The following is a 19,210-nucleotide window of genomic DNA, read 5'->3' as shown; positions in this document are numbered from 1 at the left end:
ACAGCGCCTTTAGATATACGTTTTTTGAAAAAAATAGTGATGTGTTCAATACTTATTCTAACCGCTGTATAAGACATCACATGGCTTTTAAAATTAATGTCCAAGTCAAAATTTACACTGTCAGTCAGTTAAATGTGACCCAAATCCAATTTTTTTGCTTATATGTAACACAACAAGGATATGTTTTATGACAGCGGAAATAAATTACATATGTCCCAAATGCAGCTGTCATGTAAACCTACATGACACTAAAACCTACATGTAAACCTACTCTCATTTGTAAACTCAACCTTTCTAACGGATGATGATCTTGGCTAAAACAAGGCTAACTTTGGGCGGTCAGTGAAATTCTAATAGATGTCCAATAGCTTAAAACTGGACTAGTCGTTTAATAGACAGATTAGACAGACTTCACATGTGTAGACATTCATTTTTATTCCAATTGATCATTAGTCTATTTTTGAACAAGTATTAGATGTCTATTAGATTTTGACCTACAGGCCAAATTTACACCACTAAATCAAAACATAATGTGGAGGCCCTTCTAACAGGCAACGAGTGTGCATTTCATACGGTTTTTTAATCTGCAAAGAGGTTTTTGGAGAAGTAATGATTCTGCTGAATAGAGAGATTGTAAAAGCCTATAAAAGGTAATTAAATCACATATATATGAGGGAGCAGTTCCTTGTAGAGCTTTGTAAGCTAAAACAAGGGTTTTAAAATCAATACAGGCATGGACTAGAAGACAGCGCAGGTTCATTTGTCTTGCTGATAGGACAGAGTAAAAGTAAAGAGTTCTGTATGTGCTGCTGGCAGATTTTGCAGGTAAACCACTATAAAGACCATTACAATAATCATCCCTAGGTAGCAAATGCATGTACAAGACTTTACACATGAGACTTCGGAAAGACTTCCTGATAGGAAGGGCTTAACTCTGCCAATGTCCGTGAGGTAAAAAGGCATATTTTGAAATAATCTTGATATCAAGAGACGAGGATGAGGATCAAAAAGAAAATCAAGTGGGTATCATCCAACCAAAGCTCATTCTGAAAATGTAGACCGCGATTTACATGGAGTTACGTATGGCTGCATTTCGTTTTTTCAATCGAACGCTATGGGGCAGTATGATGCTGCTCCTCTTCGCACTCGCCGACTGGGCTGACGGCTCACCTCCTCCATGTTGAGGGCTTTCCCGCCACAACCAGTTTGTCCGGTTAGCTCGTCGTGTTAAGTCGGTGGAGCGGAGGCCCGGAGGAGGAGGAGCCAGCCGCATCGTACAACGGGGTTTGAGTCCAGGGAAGAGCGGTTCCAGAAATCAGGTAAGATAAAAAACATAATCCAAAAAATAAAGCAAATAAGTTCGTAACGAGGCGAGAATGCGGTGAAATCCAAAAACGCGGTCAAATCGGACGAGGTTTTTTCTTTTTCTGGACGGCTTTCGTAAATTGTCGCTTGGGTTTAGGGAAGAAGGAGGAGGTGGAGGAGGAGGGTGGCTGGGTCAGCCGATTGGCCGGCCACCCAGTTAATTGTTCAGTCATTCAGTCAGTCGGACAAATGGTCACTCGACAGCGGCCTCCAGTGGCTTTTTAAGCGAGAACAGCATGGGCACGAACGGCGAGCGCTCGCGAGAGGCGTTCGAGACGCGAAAAAGCGCGCACAGCGGCCTCTCTTGGATTTGTGAACAAATCGAACTAAAACTGCACAAATACGTAACTACAGGGACGCATTTCACCAGAAACGTCCGCGGGGCTATGTTTCCAGAATGAGCCTGGGTTGGTATCATCAGCATATTTTGGCTATCATCAGCATATAAATGTCATCACATATCAGTTTGGGTATCATCAGCATAGAAATGGAACACCAAACCATTGTTTTTTAATAATCTGTCCCAAAGCTTGTAAATACTAAAATATGTAGGACCTAGGACAAAACCCTGGGGAATACCATGGAATACCATCCTCACTTTTACTTAAAAAACTAAATAAATTTGAGTATAAAAAATTGATCTTTGACAGAAATGACAGAAAATATCTATATATAATATATCTATAAAGGAGGTGTGTTAAGGCGCATTGTTGGTGCGTTGCTAACATTGACCAAATAAGTCCAGCGCAGAGAGCATTAGTTATGTGCTGGTCCAAAACTCATACACATAGCTTAACACACACAGGATGTACAGCAATACACAAAGATCTTTACATATGAAAAAAATTAAAAGATTAAAATGTTAGAAAAATTATTATTTTCTACATAAATATAAAAACCACTACCTCAATGCCTTCTTTATGACTAGGGGCTTTTTTTCAGTTTTTCATGACAATTTGCATTTGTGTAATGTTATTATTATTAGTAGTCGTATTGATTATATGGATATTTCTATTTGTTTTAATACAAACAAGTTTAGGTTTGTCCATCTGTCGAGTTTTGGAGACATCTGCATCACCATATGGGTGATAAAAATGGAACGTGTGTTTGGAAATAACTAGATTTGAGCACACTTCGTTATTATTCTTCATTTATTTGTTTGCTGGAAATTAAAACCGAATTTAGAAATAGTTTTGAAACAAATCTTTGTGCTTAACAAACAAAATAAATTATGTAGGCTAATGAATGTCTTCAGTGGAGTGAGTACAACACTGTTTCCTTATCCACAAAAGTAAAGGAGTGAAGTAAAGAGTAAAAGTAAAATAAAGAGAAAGTAAAGAGGCCAAATGGAGGAGGCTCGTTCTTTATCCCTGCGCTGCAGATGGTCTGTTTAACTGTTTTCTTGCTAGTGGAGCATTCAGTTTTTCCACTTACAAAGTATGTAAGTATGTAAATGTACAACGCAACTGAATCTAAAACTGAAGGTTAGATGAGACTCTGATTGGTTTAATGCACATTATGCTCAAAACACCCCTATAACTCATTAAGAGAATAAGCACAAACCTGACCATACGCCCTGACCATTTTGTCCTTAAATTAGCAAAAGTGGATTCAGACACATCCTGAATGCTTTTGCGCCATGCACTTTAGACTTTCTGCCTAGATCATTAAAATAGAGCCCATAGTTTGCACCAAATTGCAAACACAGGGAGAACATGCAAACTCCACACAGAAATGCCATATGACCCAGCCAAGACTCAAACCAGCAACCTTCTTGCTGTGAAGAGTCAGTGCTAGTGCCTTTAACCTGTTGTTATGAGGTGTGTGACAAAACTGTGAGGAAAATTACATCATTCATACTCAACTAATCACATTTGAACTTTCATTGTTAACAAGCAGATTTAAGTTAAATATGACACAGGTAACAGTCACCAGTGTCCAGTGAAGCAATCTGGACAGCAATGAAAAAAAGATAAAGATTCATAGTCCAACAAAAAGAGGCTAACAAGCCTGGGCAAGCAGATGCATAACATAGCAATTGACCTGTGCAGCTAATGGGAGCGTTCAGTTAGCGTGGGAATCACAGACCAGTGCTTCCTCGACCATGACTGACAAAACAACTGAAAATAAATGATAAGGCATGAACACCAACCATCGCCTAGCAACACAACATAAACGACAAATAAAAAAGCTAACCTTATCAGAGGAAAATTTTCCAGATGAGCAAAGACCATCAGTCTGCAAACAAACATGGCGGTTTATGCTAACACAGAGATGTTCAAACGATTACAAAGCTATTCTAAAATAATCAGAATCTTTCAACAGTTTTGATATTTTGTGTTTGGGATGTTAAGGCTCTACAGTACATGAAAAAATAAGATAATGTGTAGGGTTAAAGGGTTAGTTCATGTCAAAAATGAAAGTTGACTCAACTTTAAGTGGTTTCAAACTTTAATGAGTATCTGTTTTCTATTAAACTCAAAAGAAGATTTGTGAAGAAAGTTGAAAAACTGTACCCATTAACCACAATAGTAGGGAAAACTATTAATAATAGTCTGTGGTTACAGGTTTCCAGCTTTCTTCACTTATCTTCTTTTGCATTTTAACAAGAAACAAACTCATAAAGTTTTAAAAACAAGTAAATGATAAATTATGAGTAAATTAAGTAATTAAAGTAATTAATTAAAGTAAGTTTACAAATTTAAACAGCTTGCTTAATTAAAATGAATGAAAGGATTTTGGTCTATAGTTGGAGTAATATCTGTACATGCGCAGTTTCAAAACAACACAGGAAGGAAGATTCAAACCACAATGATATGGAGCCCCTATAATATGGAGCCAGATCAGTCTCAAAAATAATACATTTACATTTAAAAATTCATACATCCACAACAATTCACATTTACAAAATCCAATTCATAAACTTAAAACATGATTTAAAAATATACAAATCTAATTTGTAGGCTCAAAATACGATTCAAAAATACACAAATCCAATTTCAAAATTCAAAACACAATTCAAAATTATACGAATCAAATTCGTAAATTCAAAACACTATTCAAAAATACACAAATTCAATTTGTGAATTCAAAACACTATTTAAAACTATATACAAATTCAATTCATAAATTCAAAATATTATTTAAAAATACACAAATCAAATTTGTAAACTCAAAACACGATTTATAAATACAGAAATTCAATATGTAAATTCAAAACACGATTCATAAATACACAAATCCAATTCCTAAAATCAAAATATGATTCAAAAATAAACAAATCCAATTCATAAATTTAAAACAAAATTCATAAATATACAAATCCAATGCCTTAATTCAAAACACAATTCAAAATTATACAAATAAATTTGTAAATTCAAAACACGATTCAAAAATACACAAATCCAATTTCAAAATTCAAAACACAATTCAAAATTATACGAATCAAATTCGTAAATTCAAAACACTATTCAAAAATACACAAATTCAATTTGTGAATTCAAAACACTATTTAAAACTATAAAAATTCAATTCATAAATTCAAAATATTATTTAAAAATACACAAATCAAATTTGTAAACTCAAAACACGATTCATAAATACAGAAATTCAATATGTAAATTCAAAACACGATTCATAAATACACAAATCCAATTCCTAAAATCAAAATATGATTCAAAAATAAACAAATCCAATTCATAAATTTAAAACAAAATTCATAAATATACAAATCCAATGCCTTAATTCAAAACACAATTCAAAATTATACAAATAAATTCGTAAATTTAAAACACGATTCAAAAATACACAAATCCAAATTTGTAAATTCAAAATACGATTAATAAATACACAAATCCAATTCCTAAATTTAAAATTTGATTGATAAATACACAATTCCAATTCCTAAATTCAAAATCAAATTCATAAATACACAAATCCAATTAATAAATTCAAAACGCGATTCATAAATGCAAAAATCTCATTTGTAAATTCAAGACACGATTCACAAATACACAAATCCAAATTTGTAATTTCAAAACAGAATTTACGAATTGATTTTGTGTATTTTTTTAAAGTTTTTTTTCCATTTAGGAATTGGATTTGGACTTTTTTGTTACAAATGAGAATATACATGAAATCATCAATCTACCCTGATCAAAACAGTTCACTACTTCCAAAAATGTAAGTTAACTTACTAAATTTAGAACAAAAAATTTTACATTTCTGCATTCTGCTTAAGCCTTTTAATTTTGGATGCTACACTCTCCATTTGCGAAGGCACTGTAAACCTGAGAAGCAAAGGTTCATCTTACCTTGTTTTGAAAGTCGGGAGTACGTGGCAACATTGTTACCCTGAGTGAGGTCAAGTGCTCAAATTATTCCCGGATTAGCGCCACATGAGCTCACATCTAGCTGTCTGATATGGTAAACTAAACTAAGATTTTGTTTAAAAATGGTTTTCCCGTTCGTTGGCTCTCTGTCTGATATTTGGTATTGCGCGATCACCTGTCCTCCATTTGGTTAGCAGAGGAGGTCTTGGAGGACCTTCTCAGATGTCACCTATGAGACTAAATAGACCATTGATGTTCAGTCTACAGTTACAGACAGGAAGCCGGCCCTCTGAAGGATGAGACGCAATATTCACACCTTACAAACCAACACTTTATTCGTCAGTGAGACAATGACAATACAACGCAACTATTTATTCGCATTGTGAAAAGAACAAAATGACCATTCATGGCTTGTTGAACTGACTTATGAATGTGAATGAACTGTATTCAAATCATATAGAAACTGGGTAACACATCACTTTTTAAAGCTATAGCAAATGGGTAAGATGCACAGGTATGATTATATAAATGAAAAACAATGAATCTTGTTAAATAATAGTTAATATTTTGTTAATTATTTAAAAAAAATTGTTATAACAAGTTAATAGTCAATTAATAAACTGTTAATTAATGAGTTATAAATGACTTGTTAAATTTAATTAATAGTTAATAGTTTGTTACTTATTTATAACTATGTCTTACAGATAAATAAATAACTTACAAGCTGTTAGTTAACAAGATATAAATGACTTGTTAACTGTATTTTAATCATTTTAACTATACCTAAAAAAGGTACACTTTAGAATCAGTTGTTCATAGTTTGTTAAACATCTAATAATACCAGTGAAACTTTTCTAATAAAATAATTTTGTATTTATTTAGTTTTTATGTTTAGCACAAAAAGTGCCCAAACCTCATGGGTTTGTATTCTGTTGTATACTGCTGTTCTGCCATGTAATGGCTATGTGTGTTTCTATACATTAAACACAATGTTCAACATTTCATCTGTGGAGTTTCTTTGGTAAAATACAGCACACAGAAAAGACTATGAGTGGAACAAGGTTAAGGTACAAATATTATATGTTTTCAAATTTTAAATCAAATTTCTTAAGCTTGAACTTGTTCCATCCATTTGCTGTTTTACAAAGTTTCACTGGTATTAGTAGATGGTAAACAAACTATGAAAAAAACTGATCTGTAAAGTGTGAGTTAACATACTAGTTAAGTTTTAGTTCTTAGCTTATGTATGTTATTGGGACGTTATTCTAAAGTTGCAGCTATTCCTCATTTACTAAGAGGAAATAAATGAAAAATAGTTGCAACTTTAGAATAACGTCCCAATAACATATATAAACTATTAACTGATACTTAACAAGTCTTTAGTAAGGAATTTACCAACAGCTTGTTCATGATCTATTAATAATGTATTATAGTTATAAATCATTAAAATACAGTTAACAAGTCATTTATAACTTGTTTACTAACAGCTTGTAAGTTATCTATTGGCTATCTATAAGGCACAGTTAAAAATATTTAACAAACTATTAACTTTTATATAACAAGTCATTTGTAACTCATTAAATAAGTTTATTAATGATCTATTAACTAGTTCTAAAAGATAGTAATTCTAAAGTTACTAAAAAAATTGTAATATATCATGAACAAGCTGTTAGTAAATTACTTACTTAAGACTTGCTAAGTATCAGTTAATAGTTTGTTATTAGGACGTTATTCTAAAGTTGGAACTATTCTTCATTTATTAACTGTTAGTAAATGAGTAATAGTTACAACGAATAACGTCCCAATAACATACATAGGCTAATAACTAACACTTAACTAATATATTTACTCACACTTTACAGACCAGTTGTTTATAGTTTGTTAACCATCTACTAATAAAAGTGAAACTTTGTACAACAGCAAATGGATGGAACAGGTTCAAGCTACAGAAATTCGATGTGATATTTAAAATATAAGTTGGTTTTTCTGTTTACTGTTTTTTACCAAAGAAACTCCACAGATGAAATGTTGAACATTGTGTTTAAAGGTTCAGTAGGTGATCTGCCAAAATGCTAACCGCTTAGCATATTACCTTTGGAAGGCAAGGAGGGACTGTAATTCAAAGCCACACCCTCTGAAATCGCGCGCACCGCGTCACAACAGCAGACAAACAACCCACTAGTTCATGTCATTCGCCATAGTTAGTGTTAAGTTAGCGGCGTGCAGGAATTACATTTATTACTTAGCCACACTTACATGCTATTTCAGAGTGAATATTCAGAGTAGCATGGTAAACAGTATAGTAAGGCTGCCATTGTTCAAAAATGACCCAATGTGAATACAAAAGCAACTTTAATTAAAAAAATAACTAAAGCACCAAAGCACTTAGAGTATACCCCAAAAAAAGTGCTTTTTTGTAACTATGGATGGAGATGTCGCAAAAAATGCCATTAACTACACCCTGCTGAAAAATCCAGCTTAAACCAGCCTAGGCTGGTTGGCTGGTTTTAGCTGGTTGACCAGGCTGGTTTTAGAGTGGTTTTGGGCATTTCCAGGCTGGTTTCCAGCCATTTCCAGCCTGGTCTTAGCTGGTCAGGCTGGAAAATTACCAGCCAAATCCAGCTAAAACCAGCTTGACCAGCCTGGTTTAAGCTGGATATAGCTGGTTTTGGCTGGACTCCCAGCTTGGCTAGGCTGGTCAAGCTGGTTTTAGCTGGTCATCTCCCAGCCTGACCAGCTAGGACCAGGCTGGAAATGGCTGGAAACCAGCCTGGAAATGGCCAAAACCCCTCTAAAACCAGCCTGGTCGACCAGCTAAAACCAGCCAACCAGCCTAGGCTGGTTTAAGCTGGATTTTTCAGCAGGGCATAGTTTCAAAAACAATAGAAAAGCCCTTTCATTTTCCTTAGTATGTCTTCATAAGATTTCTGCAAACAATCCCGCAAACTCATTTATCACCTTTCATTCATGATCGCAGAAGACAACATTTCACAGAGTGTATGAATGATTTTTTATGTTTTAATTTATTTTTTACAAGATCTTCTCATACTGACAGGCTTGTGTAATAAGAGCCTCCATCTGAATTATGCAGTGGATCCGCAAACTGCCTTTCTAAGTCAAGAACATACCCATGAGCTCTATCACACACTCACACACAGCGTTTACAGAGTCCACTTGATAGTCCTGAGTCAGCCCCTTGGCCTCATTAATTTCCACTCTTAAACATTCTCTAACAGAAAAAAAAAACTTGTGCTCAAGTGCAAAATCCAATAATGCTTCACATCAGCACAAACAAGAACACAGATTCAGAACATTTACATCAAAATCGATATTTTCAAAGATGCATGTAAGGAATCAAAGGTGGTTTGTCGTTTAATAGGGAGAACTCGCTCATTGCATGCCTTCATAAGAACAGTTGCATTATAAATCTGGCATGATGCTGGGGAATTCATTGATTGGGGCAATTTATGGCTTTGCAGATGTAAAGTGCTAATATGTTAAAACTGCAGACTGAGCTGTTTTTGGTATTCTTGCCATTCTTAGCCATGATGATGAATCATTTACAGGTTTTATTTGGTGTTCCTGAAATAAGTATCAACAGATCAAATAAACAATGAGTTAGCTTGATATGTAATTTGATCAGTAACCATTGGTTTTTCATTCTGTCTGTCACTTAGGTTACAGCAGTAAATATGCACACACTGTAAACATTGGGTTCATTCTAGGGCTGCACAATATAATGTTTCAGCATAGATATAATGTTGAGTCTTACTTAATGGTTTTCTTAAAGTTGTTGTCTTTTTTCTAGACCAAAAATCTAAATTTCTCATTCATTCATTTTCTTGTCGGCTTAGTCCCTTTATTAATCCGGGGTCGCCACAACGGAATGAACCGCCAACTTATCCAGCAAGTTTTTACGCAGCGGATGCCCTTCCAGCTGCAACCCATCTCTGGGAAACATCCACACACACATTCACACACACCCTCATACATACACTACGGACAATTTAGCCTACCCAGTTGACCTGTACCGCATGTCTTTGGACTGTGGGGGAAACCGGAGCACCCGGAGGAAACCCACGCGAAGGCAGGGAGAACATGCAAACTCCACACAGAAACGCCAATTGAGCCGAGGTTCGAACCAGCGACCTTCTTGCTGAGAGGCGACAGCACTACTTGGCCACTGCCTCGCCATCTAAATTTCTAGACAGGTAAAAATATTGGTTGTTTTTCAGAAAAAATAAGTCAAAATAGAGAGACATTTTCTGTAAAAACTAGCTAAATTATCTGCCAGTGGGTTAAGTATTCTTATTTTAATCTAAAATACGTTTTTTTGTACTTCACTAGCAGATTATTTTCTTGTTTTAAGGACAAACACGCCTGATTTTCACACATTTCTGAAAACAAAACAATATTTTTTACTTGTCTGAAAAATGATTCATAGTTTATGGATTTTTATTTGGACTAGAAACACAATCACTCTAATCAAGAAAGAAGTTGATCATTTGCATGTATTTTTATAGCCTGTGACTATGTACAGTAAGTTCAACATTTTTGGTCACAAGACAATATGACCATTGGAGGTCTAAAAAATATTAATAGTATTTAATTATTTATACAATAAAGTCTCCACAGTGTTATTTTACTTTTTATTATTATTATTGTGTACCTAAATACAGTTAAACTCTCCATAAAAACTTAAAATAGAGTTATATAAACCATCTGGTGAAATTATCACAATATATATTGCAGAAAAACTAAATATTGCAATATCCGATTTTTCCATTATCATGCAGCCCCAAGTTTCCAGTTTCATGAAGAAAATACACCAGATAACAGATAAGAACCAAAGAAATCCATATGTGCAAAGAAAACTAATCTAATTAGTTTACAAATTAAGTTGCGTGTAATAAAATTACACGACAGAGGGAAAAGTATTAAATACATGAAGAAAGGGAAGACAGAGAAAGCCCAGACAGCAGCTAAAATCTCTCAGTAGATCTTTAGCAACCCTCCGTCCTTCCTCAATGTAAATGAATATTAGCTGCTTTAGTCCAACATCTACATTAGCAGGACGATGCAGATAAAACCAGGGTGGACATTTCAGCAAGACAACGATCCAAAACACAGCTAATGAAACTCTTAAATGAAAGAAAATTAAGCTCTAGAATGACCCAGCCAATCACCTGATTATATATATTTATATTTGTATTGTTAGTTTTTTTTTTTTTTTTTTTACCAAAATCTAGTTCAATTCCATGTCAACATGTACTTTGGAAATATTATTCCCAGGAAAGAACATGATGTGTTGAATAATTTTTCTCCCAATGTATGAACTAGCCACCAAATCAAGAATCCCCTTAGCTCATATTCCTGGTTACATTCGCAATGTCACTAGAAGTAATTTAAGTCAATAGATAAACTGCAAGTATACTCAACAAAACCAACAACTGTGACTGAAAAACCAATTCACATATAACAACCTGCACTTGTACTGCCACAAAACATAGATGCTGAGAAAATACCATACAGCAACACAAGGTAACGGTCAAATTGTGCTAACATTTCTGTATTTATTTGTCCTGTAACTCTTAAAAAAATTCAGCAAGTGTTTCATACTCAGCAATCGCCTTTACGTCAGAAACACATAAAAAATCAAACATTTGATATCAAAACCTTGATGTATATTTGACATCCACACCTATGCCCTTTTGATCACCAAAATAATGACATAAAAGTATTAAAAGAAAAGTTTTTGTACATGTAATTCCATATTTACACTGGATTTTATATCCCTATAAAGCATGTGTTACTTACTTACCTCCCAAAATAACCTTTCAAAATGTTTTGGTTTGTGTTTTATTATTACAGATTAACTCAATATTACTCAATGTTTTGTGTGTGTGTGTTTGTATGATAATAATGTGTAAACAAATGTGTTAGTAACCACCTTTGTTTTCATCTATTGTTTTTTTTTCTATTGTAGTCTTCTCAATGACACAAACTTCAGCAGTGTCACAAACAATATTCTCAGTGGAACATGAGCTCATCTAACGTTACACATAACGTTCAAAAGTATAAGAGACACTGTATAATAACTAGCAAATTTGACTAAACCAAGTTTGACGACAGTTTATGAATCACACCGAATCGTCAGTGGGTTAGCCTATGTTATAAGACAATATAAAAAGTAAATCTTTTAAAAAGATACTTTAAAATGAAACATGAAGCTTAAACGAGAATCCCATGTGCTATGAAAGGGGATGAGGTAAAAACGTGTTCGGTGAATCAGTAACGTGTTACAAATGACTGAGGAAATATTTAGTTTTAATTCTGAACGTACTACATTTCATATCATGACTTAATCTCTACTGAATTAAAATATGCTATATTACAGAATAACTAAACGTCCCTAATCACAAATCCATGCCGCAAATGGCTGTTACAACTTACAGGAGTTCTATTACTACAGAGCTTTGCCGCCATCTTGTGGTTCCAGTGGCCGTCTCTTGGTTGATGTATAAACTGGTAACGTTAATAGGTAATTTATTTGAAATCTAAATTTCGAAACCTCCTTTAAACCGACGAGTCTTTGTCAGTTTGATATCATTATTATTAATAATAACAATAAAACTAATAAAATTATGATTACCCCTATTTTAAAGGAAACACCTAAATTACCGTTTGAGTAAAATACACTGCCAGTTTTTGTAAAATGTAGGCCTAATTAGGCATTTTAATATCGGCAATTATTTATTTTATTTGTTTATTTTAATTCGAGAAAAATAATTTAAAACCTTAACAAATTGACAGTGTTTAAAAAAAAGTGTTTAGAAATAAATCAAATAAAGAATAAAATAAACCAAAACTATTGAGTGAGAGATCGAGAGAGAGTAAACGTGATATTGTTACTGAGGAGATTATAAACACACACACACACAATGGCATTTAAATAGTGTACAGGCCTATATGTGTGAGATTACAGTAGATGGAGGAAATGATATGTGGTAACTGAAATCAAGCAGACCTGCATCTCCTTTATGTTGTCCACTGGGGCAGAGGGCTGATGGGTTCCTCTGGATCTGATGTTTGACTTCACTGACCGGTAACTCAAAGCCATTATCTTTCCTCAGACATTTAATAGGCATATAAAATGCAATCTTAAAGCCGACCTATGACTTTCCACGGGATCTTCTCGGTATCCGGAAGAATTTTACTGTTGACCATGCTGTGAACGCGCCGCCCAGAGAACACTTTCTCACGTTTAATTTGTTGTTGGCAGTTGCCATGGAGATGCCGACGTCAGGGGTAAAGTTTTTAGGGGGAGGAAAGTGTCCCGGCCCACCCGGTGTCTGACCTGAGCACTCGATCTCATTTATGCACAGATTTTTGATAGACCATTTCAATGTGACTACAAATAGGCCTTTTCCTGATTGTTATCAAACTAACTTAATTCAAAATAAAAGGCAAATATTACAAAGATTTATTTTCAATTGATACAGTTATACAGATTCATTTTCATACAGATCAGAAATGTAGCCTATTTGTTTTTGCTCTAAATAACTCTGCTGTTCATTGCCTTAAAGTTTTTAAAATAAAATAATTTTCATTCATAAGGGATCTACAAAGCATAGTCCTCACAAGATTAGGTCACAAAACAGCACGGTTCAGTCAATAAAGCAGTAATTAATTAAAAAATTTGATTTAACAAGCTGTAAAAATACATTTAAATAGTTTATTAATAATTTTCTTATTCTGAATGACAAACCACTAACAACTATTCAATAACTGGATTGTAAAGAATGCAGAACACTGCAGTGAAAAAATAGTTTATTATGAAAAACAATCCTAAAGCAAGTTATACATCCATTATATTACGTGTCATATTTAAACGGCTTACTGCTAATTGTATATGATTTTGCTCACATGGATAATTGAATATTGATCAGATGATGTCATTACGCTGCTGTGCCGTCAGCCAATCGTTGCATTGCTGATCATGATTTCGAGGATCGATAGATCTGTCCTTCACAACACACGCAGCGATCTCAGATCAGTTTATCCAGACATTCTAATCTGATTCGCGAACTTGTTTGAAGAACCAAATTAGCGATTGAGTTATCAAGATTAAAAGATCCAGGATCTGCCAAATTATCTTAGATCATTTAAGCGAGGTACGAAGAACGGACCCCAGAGGAGCACATGGTAGGAGCACATGGTGAACACAAACACAGGCTGAGCCAAGCGTTCAGAGAACGTAGACAACACGGAAAAGACTGACAAGGAAGAGCTATGTCAGAAACACATTTGGGGTGGTACAACTTGTTGCACACCATTAAAAAATGATTTGTTCACATAGTTAAGTCATCTTCATGCATTGACTCAGTTAAGGTTGTATTGACTTAATTCGGTAAGTTTTCTTAACTTTAATTATTTTAGTCTGTCAACTAAACATTTTAACTACTTATTCCAAGTTAACTGGGCTTGCAAAATTAGGTTTTAATAGGTTAACTTGCAGTACATTATCAAGTTAGCAAAACTTGCAAAGTACACAGTAGAAAGTGATTAGTTACTTAAAGCAAGTAAACCTCATATTTAATATATTATATTTTTCAGTCTATGGAGTAAACCAATTTTTTTAAAAGCAACAAGCTGACTTTACAAAAATAATGCATGAAAACCAATTGTAACTTGGAACTGTTAAGCACATAAGAAAGACTTTATAAAAGTTTGACTTTATATAAGTTGACTATTTTTATAAGTTTGCAAATTATACTAACTTTTTCCCCAAGTAAAAAAACTCTTAAACTTCAATACAGCCTATAATTGTAGATTTTATAGACTTAATGAAGCACCAAATATGTAATATTGTGATAATTACAGTAATTATTTGAAAAAAGACATGCTTAAATAGTCTGACACTGTAAAAAGGCATTAGTTAACTTAAAAAAAAGTATAATTTGCATAATTATAAAAAATTAAGTCAACTTAACATTTAAGTTACAATGGGTTTACGACATTATTTTTGTAAAGTCAACAATTGCTTTTTGGGCAATTTGTTACTTTAAGTAACTAATCACTTTATACAGCGTTTAGTTTAAATACATTAACTTACATTTTTTTAAATTCACTGAACTTAATCTAGCAGATTTTCTCAATTAGAAACAGAACAGAAAACGAAATACATCACACATTTTTATTTAAGGTCTTTGCTCCCATGTTAGCAATTACACACAATACACTTATATAAGTGTCTTTGCAAAGTATTTTTTCTCATATATATTTTCTCATAAAATAACTGTAAAACTTTCAAATACACAGGCTCATGGGTGGTGGGGGGAATGACACCAGAACTTGGAAGATTGTGAAATTTAATCTCAATTTCTTAATTACAATGTATTTTTTAGTAAGTGTACTCGTGCTCAGCAGATATCTGCTCCATTGTTCATCAACAGTTTCTGATTTCTAGGAGTCATTCCTCTGCTCAGCTATTCTTCTGAATCTGAGTGCTGTATGAAAAAAAATGCCAAAAAAAAGTGATATTTCTTTCTTCACATTACAAAAGCTGAAAGACAAACACAACATGTACACCAAATTGTATTTACCTACAAATCATTACTTGCATGATTGCAGTGCTTTTAGTTTTTATGACAATTCATTGATTAGTGAAACTTGCAGCTCCACTTAACTGATTACACATTATACATTAAGAGTGAGGCATACATGCACGCACACACACACACACACACACACACACTCATTTAAGATTTTTTATTGGTTAAGTTAAACTGAGTTATTGTGTTTATACATTTAGTTTCTTTCATATTTAGTTTAAATAAGACGCATACACTGTTTGTGTTTGTCATTACTTCTCTTTATTATTTACAGTACACCTAGTACTATTTTGAGTGCACACAAAATTTGTTATCTGTACTGTATGTTTTGTTAATTAAGTTTTCTTTGAGTTAAAGGGCACCTAGCTTAACCCTTTTTTCAGATTTAATACAAGTCTTTTGTGTCTACAGAATGTGTCTGTAAAGTTTCAGCTCAAAACATCCATCAGATTTTTCATTATACCTTTTATAAAATTCTATTTTATACATTTTTGCACAAACCGGGATTGAAGCATATTCATTTCTAATTGTTCTGATATGTGCCTGCGGTAATGAAGTAAAGCTGAAGTAAATCGCTGTAATTAATTACACACGTGCACTGTTTTAAAACATTTTAAACTTGTAAAACTCACTCTTCTTGGTCACATTTGATGATGATTAATGATTCTAGCATACTGAACAGACCTTTTATTCCCAATTTTTTGTATACTTCCTATCTTGTTGATATGATTATACACGTGACTACTGGAACTTAATAATACGCAGCTGTCAATCAATTCGGTGGGCGGGGGGACCACACTCCTACTTCAAGTTGTGGTCAGTCTGAAAGTAGTTAAACTGAAAAAAGGACTGGGTGTGTTTAAATCACCCCAATATGACCCTATACCTACACATATGTCTGTACAAACAGCTTTAAAAAGTAGTTTTTTCACCATAGGTGCCCTTTAAAGTTACCGTGCAGCAGTGCTGATGACTGGCGGAGTTTCCGAGTTTGGTCCGACATACTAAACGGCCGACGTGTCATCAAGTGCCATCTTTTGGTTCCGCCTGTCTATACCATTTACCTAATGGCTTGGAGGGAGAGCTATGTTTAGTTTCATTTCATTAATGATTTGCAGTCTTTGTTTCTTTAGATTTATAATTTGTTTTGCTTTATTTAGGATTTATTTTACTATTATTTAGATAATTAAGTAGGTATTTGGCTTAGTTTATTGTTGTTGTTAATTGTCTGTTGTTGTCTCCCCCTTTTTGTTTATTGTGGACTAGTCCCTCTTGTATAAATGAGCTCTGTCTTGTCATTTCAAGAAGTAATATAGTCATTTAATGTATATATAAGTGTTTTCTTTCTACCCCAATTATGTACAATCCACACTCCAGATCAGTAGGTGGCGGTAATGCACCTATGTTTGTTGGTTTGCCAAACCGCCATAAAACACCAGAAGAAGAAGAAGAAGAATTTCAAGAAGTCCTGTCTTTGGTTTAAACATGGTTTGTTTGTTTTTTTGTTTCATTTATAGATTTTTTTTTCAATTGGTTTAATTGTTTCATTTATCTTTTGAACTTTTGAACTTTTTTGACTTTATTAAAAATAATCATTTTTATAATGATAAAAAAAAATTGTATGCCCCTTACTTAACATGCTGGCTTGGTCCCTAATAAACACCAAATACGCGTTCGTCTGACAGGTCCATTTGCGATTGCACGCTCTCAATGGATATTGAATTAGACGAAATGGCCAAGCATCCAGCCCCAAATATACAATCTCATTGAAGCTCCAAGGGATTGTACAAGAAGAAGTTAAAGCCTGCCAGCAATTTTGTTCTGTGTGGTCATGTGCAAGAAATAATGTTTCATGATTACTAGATTCAACACTATATAGTGTTAAAAACCAAGGTTCTGCCTAGCCAAAGACAAGGAAAGAAGACGGGACTAAGTTATACAAGGCCTGGGTAATCATCAACAAGTAAAACTACTGAATTCTGATAGCGAACTACACCTGTGGGGTATGTGAACTTACACATAGAGGTAAAGTTGGTTTTAAATTTGCACATTCCGACTTTCTACTTAATAATATCGTTTAATAAAAGTATTATTTGCAAACTCTAAATAGTGAAATCATATTAGCAACCAATGACTATCAAAGTACAACATTGTTTAGTCAAAAAAACAGTGATGTTGTTTTCAAGTCACACTAGCAGGTTATTTCAGACTGAATATTTAAAGTGCTATGGTAAACAATATTGGGAGTGTGTCACAAGTTGTCATTGAATGAATGTGTCAATATAAAACCAACTTTACCTTAATAACTTTCACGTTTCATTCTTAGCTTTCAGTGTCTGCAGTTTAATTAACCATGTTTAACTTTTTTTTGCTGAAATCATTGCTGCAATCAAAAACGAATAACGTGTATGATTCAGCATAGCGTTAACTTACCTGATATAACATGAAAACTGCAAAGTTGAGCATTTCTATTTAGATCGTCGCTTCATTCAACTCCCTTTTAGCCAAGGACGTCTGCAGTTGGCATTAAAGCAGTGTGGTGTACAGTAAAAGTCAAGTTTTCTATTTTTGGACTTTCAAATTTGGCATCCTACTGCACAACATGTTATGTTTGCTATTGCAGCCAGTCTTTTTTTGCAACTGCGGACCTGTGACGTAGGTTGATAATTCGTCTACAGATTGACAATTAGTTCATATGTGTCATTTTACAAGTTCTAACACAAATTTGAAGAAGCATTACTTTAGAAATGTGATGATTAAACAATTAAAAAATCCGGTGAAAAATGTCCCATGTGTCTGACTTCTTCAGCTGTTTAATTGCCAGTTGGCAAAAATGACTTAATGGTGCATATTCCACCACCTGCTGGATTGGAAGTATGGGGCACAGCTTAAAGGATGCTGGTTAAGAATATGTTTTTAAGTTGAGTTGACCAACACTCTATTACAGACTAGTTGAGACAGCTGAAACTTACCAGGTTAAGTTAAATTACCAACTTTATAGTTTTAACTTGCAAAATTATGTTGAAAAAAACAATCTTTTTTACAGTGCAGTGGTTGCACTTCACTATCATCTCTTCATTGTATGAGGTCCTGCAGATACAGTGAACCTCTACAAAAAGGCAGGTTTTTCCAAGTTCTTGCTTTTGTTTTTTGGTAGGTAATTGTCGAAGCTGTTTTGTTTTCAATGCACAGTAAAGCTTTTGTCTGTTGCGTTCCTGGAACTGGCATTCCTCCGGTTTGTCTCCATCACATAATGCTTTAGCAAAAGCCAAAGCAAATAATCCGCAAATTCTGTCTAATTGCTGCATTTGTACATCAGGCTTTCTGATAACGAACTGAGGTGCATATGGGTGGATAAGCCAGGAAAAATTTTGTTCTGTCTTCTTTGAGAAGTTTGTATCCAGGCTATCATAGATGCAAATCTCGTTGGGAGCGCAGAAAAGATTGCTCCAGTGATTGTCGTTTACATTCATCATTTGTACAAACGATGTCTGTGGTGTCCCAACCACACCCCCTCGATGAATACCTTGGTAGAGCGAACTGGAGTGAAACCCATGTATTTCAGCAAAGTTCTGAGCAATTTAAAAGGAAGCTGCATCCACTTCATCACTGCTGAGCCAAGTGTATGGGTGAAGAATGCTAAATGTTCATGTTTTAGCTGTACCTCTTTCACAATTTGTTGGCTTTAATTACTTCCTTTGGTGAATAGTGTCCCCAAATTCGTCCATGGGACTTTGGCCTTTGTGCTCTTTTTCGCTTTTGCCCATTCTATGAGATAAACATCACAAATAGGCATTGATTCATTAAGAGTTATTGCTCCATCTACAACTGTGACAAAGTCTACAACATCTACAAAGTCTTTCCTTTTTATTTTGGAAATGCGTGTTACTGTTTTACAGT

At 34.1% G+C, this 19,210-nt stretch overlaps 1 protein-coding gene and 1 long non-coding RNA gene across 4 annotated transcripts in view; one reads left to right on the top strand and one right to left on the bottom strand.

The window, feature by feature from the left end:
* The window catches only part of dnah5 (dynein, axonemal, heavy chain 5), a 233,694-nt gene extending 220,732 nt beyond the window's left edge, over window positions 1-12,962 (bottom strand). For all 3 annotated transcript variants that reach the window (XM_087286532.1, XM_087286533.1, XM_087286534.1), the window contains exon 1: window positions 12,724-12,962. In XM_087286532.1, coding sequence (XP_087142658.1) covers window positions 12,724-12,816 — 93 coding nt within the window. In that variant the 5' untranslated portion in view covers window positions 12,817-12,962. The remainder of the gene's footprint in view (window positions 1-12,723) is intronic.
* Window positions 12,963-13,747: 785 nt separating this feature from the next.
* Window positions 13,748-16,899, top strand: LOC147840135 (uncharacterized). The gene is made up of 2 exons (XR_015511061.1): window positions 13,748-16,617; window positions 16,777-16,899. It is a non-coding gene; the product is annotated as an uncharacterized LOC147840135 (long non-coding RNA).
* The last annotated feature ends 2,311 nt before the right edge of the window (window positions 16,900-19,210 follow it).

Source organism: Danio rerio, chromosome 16 (genome assembly GCF_052040795.2).
Source record: "Danio rerio strain M-AB ecotype USA chromosome 16, GRCz13ab, whole genome shotgun sequence".
Lineage (NCBI taxonomy): Eukaryota > Metazoa > Chordata > Actinopteri > Cypriniformes > Danionidae > Danio > Danio rerio.
This window is presented reverse-complemented; position numbering and strand designations above follow the sequence as displayed.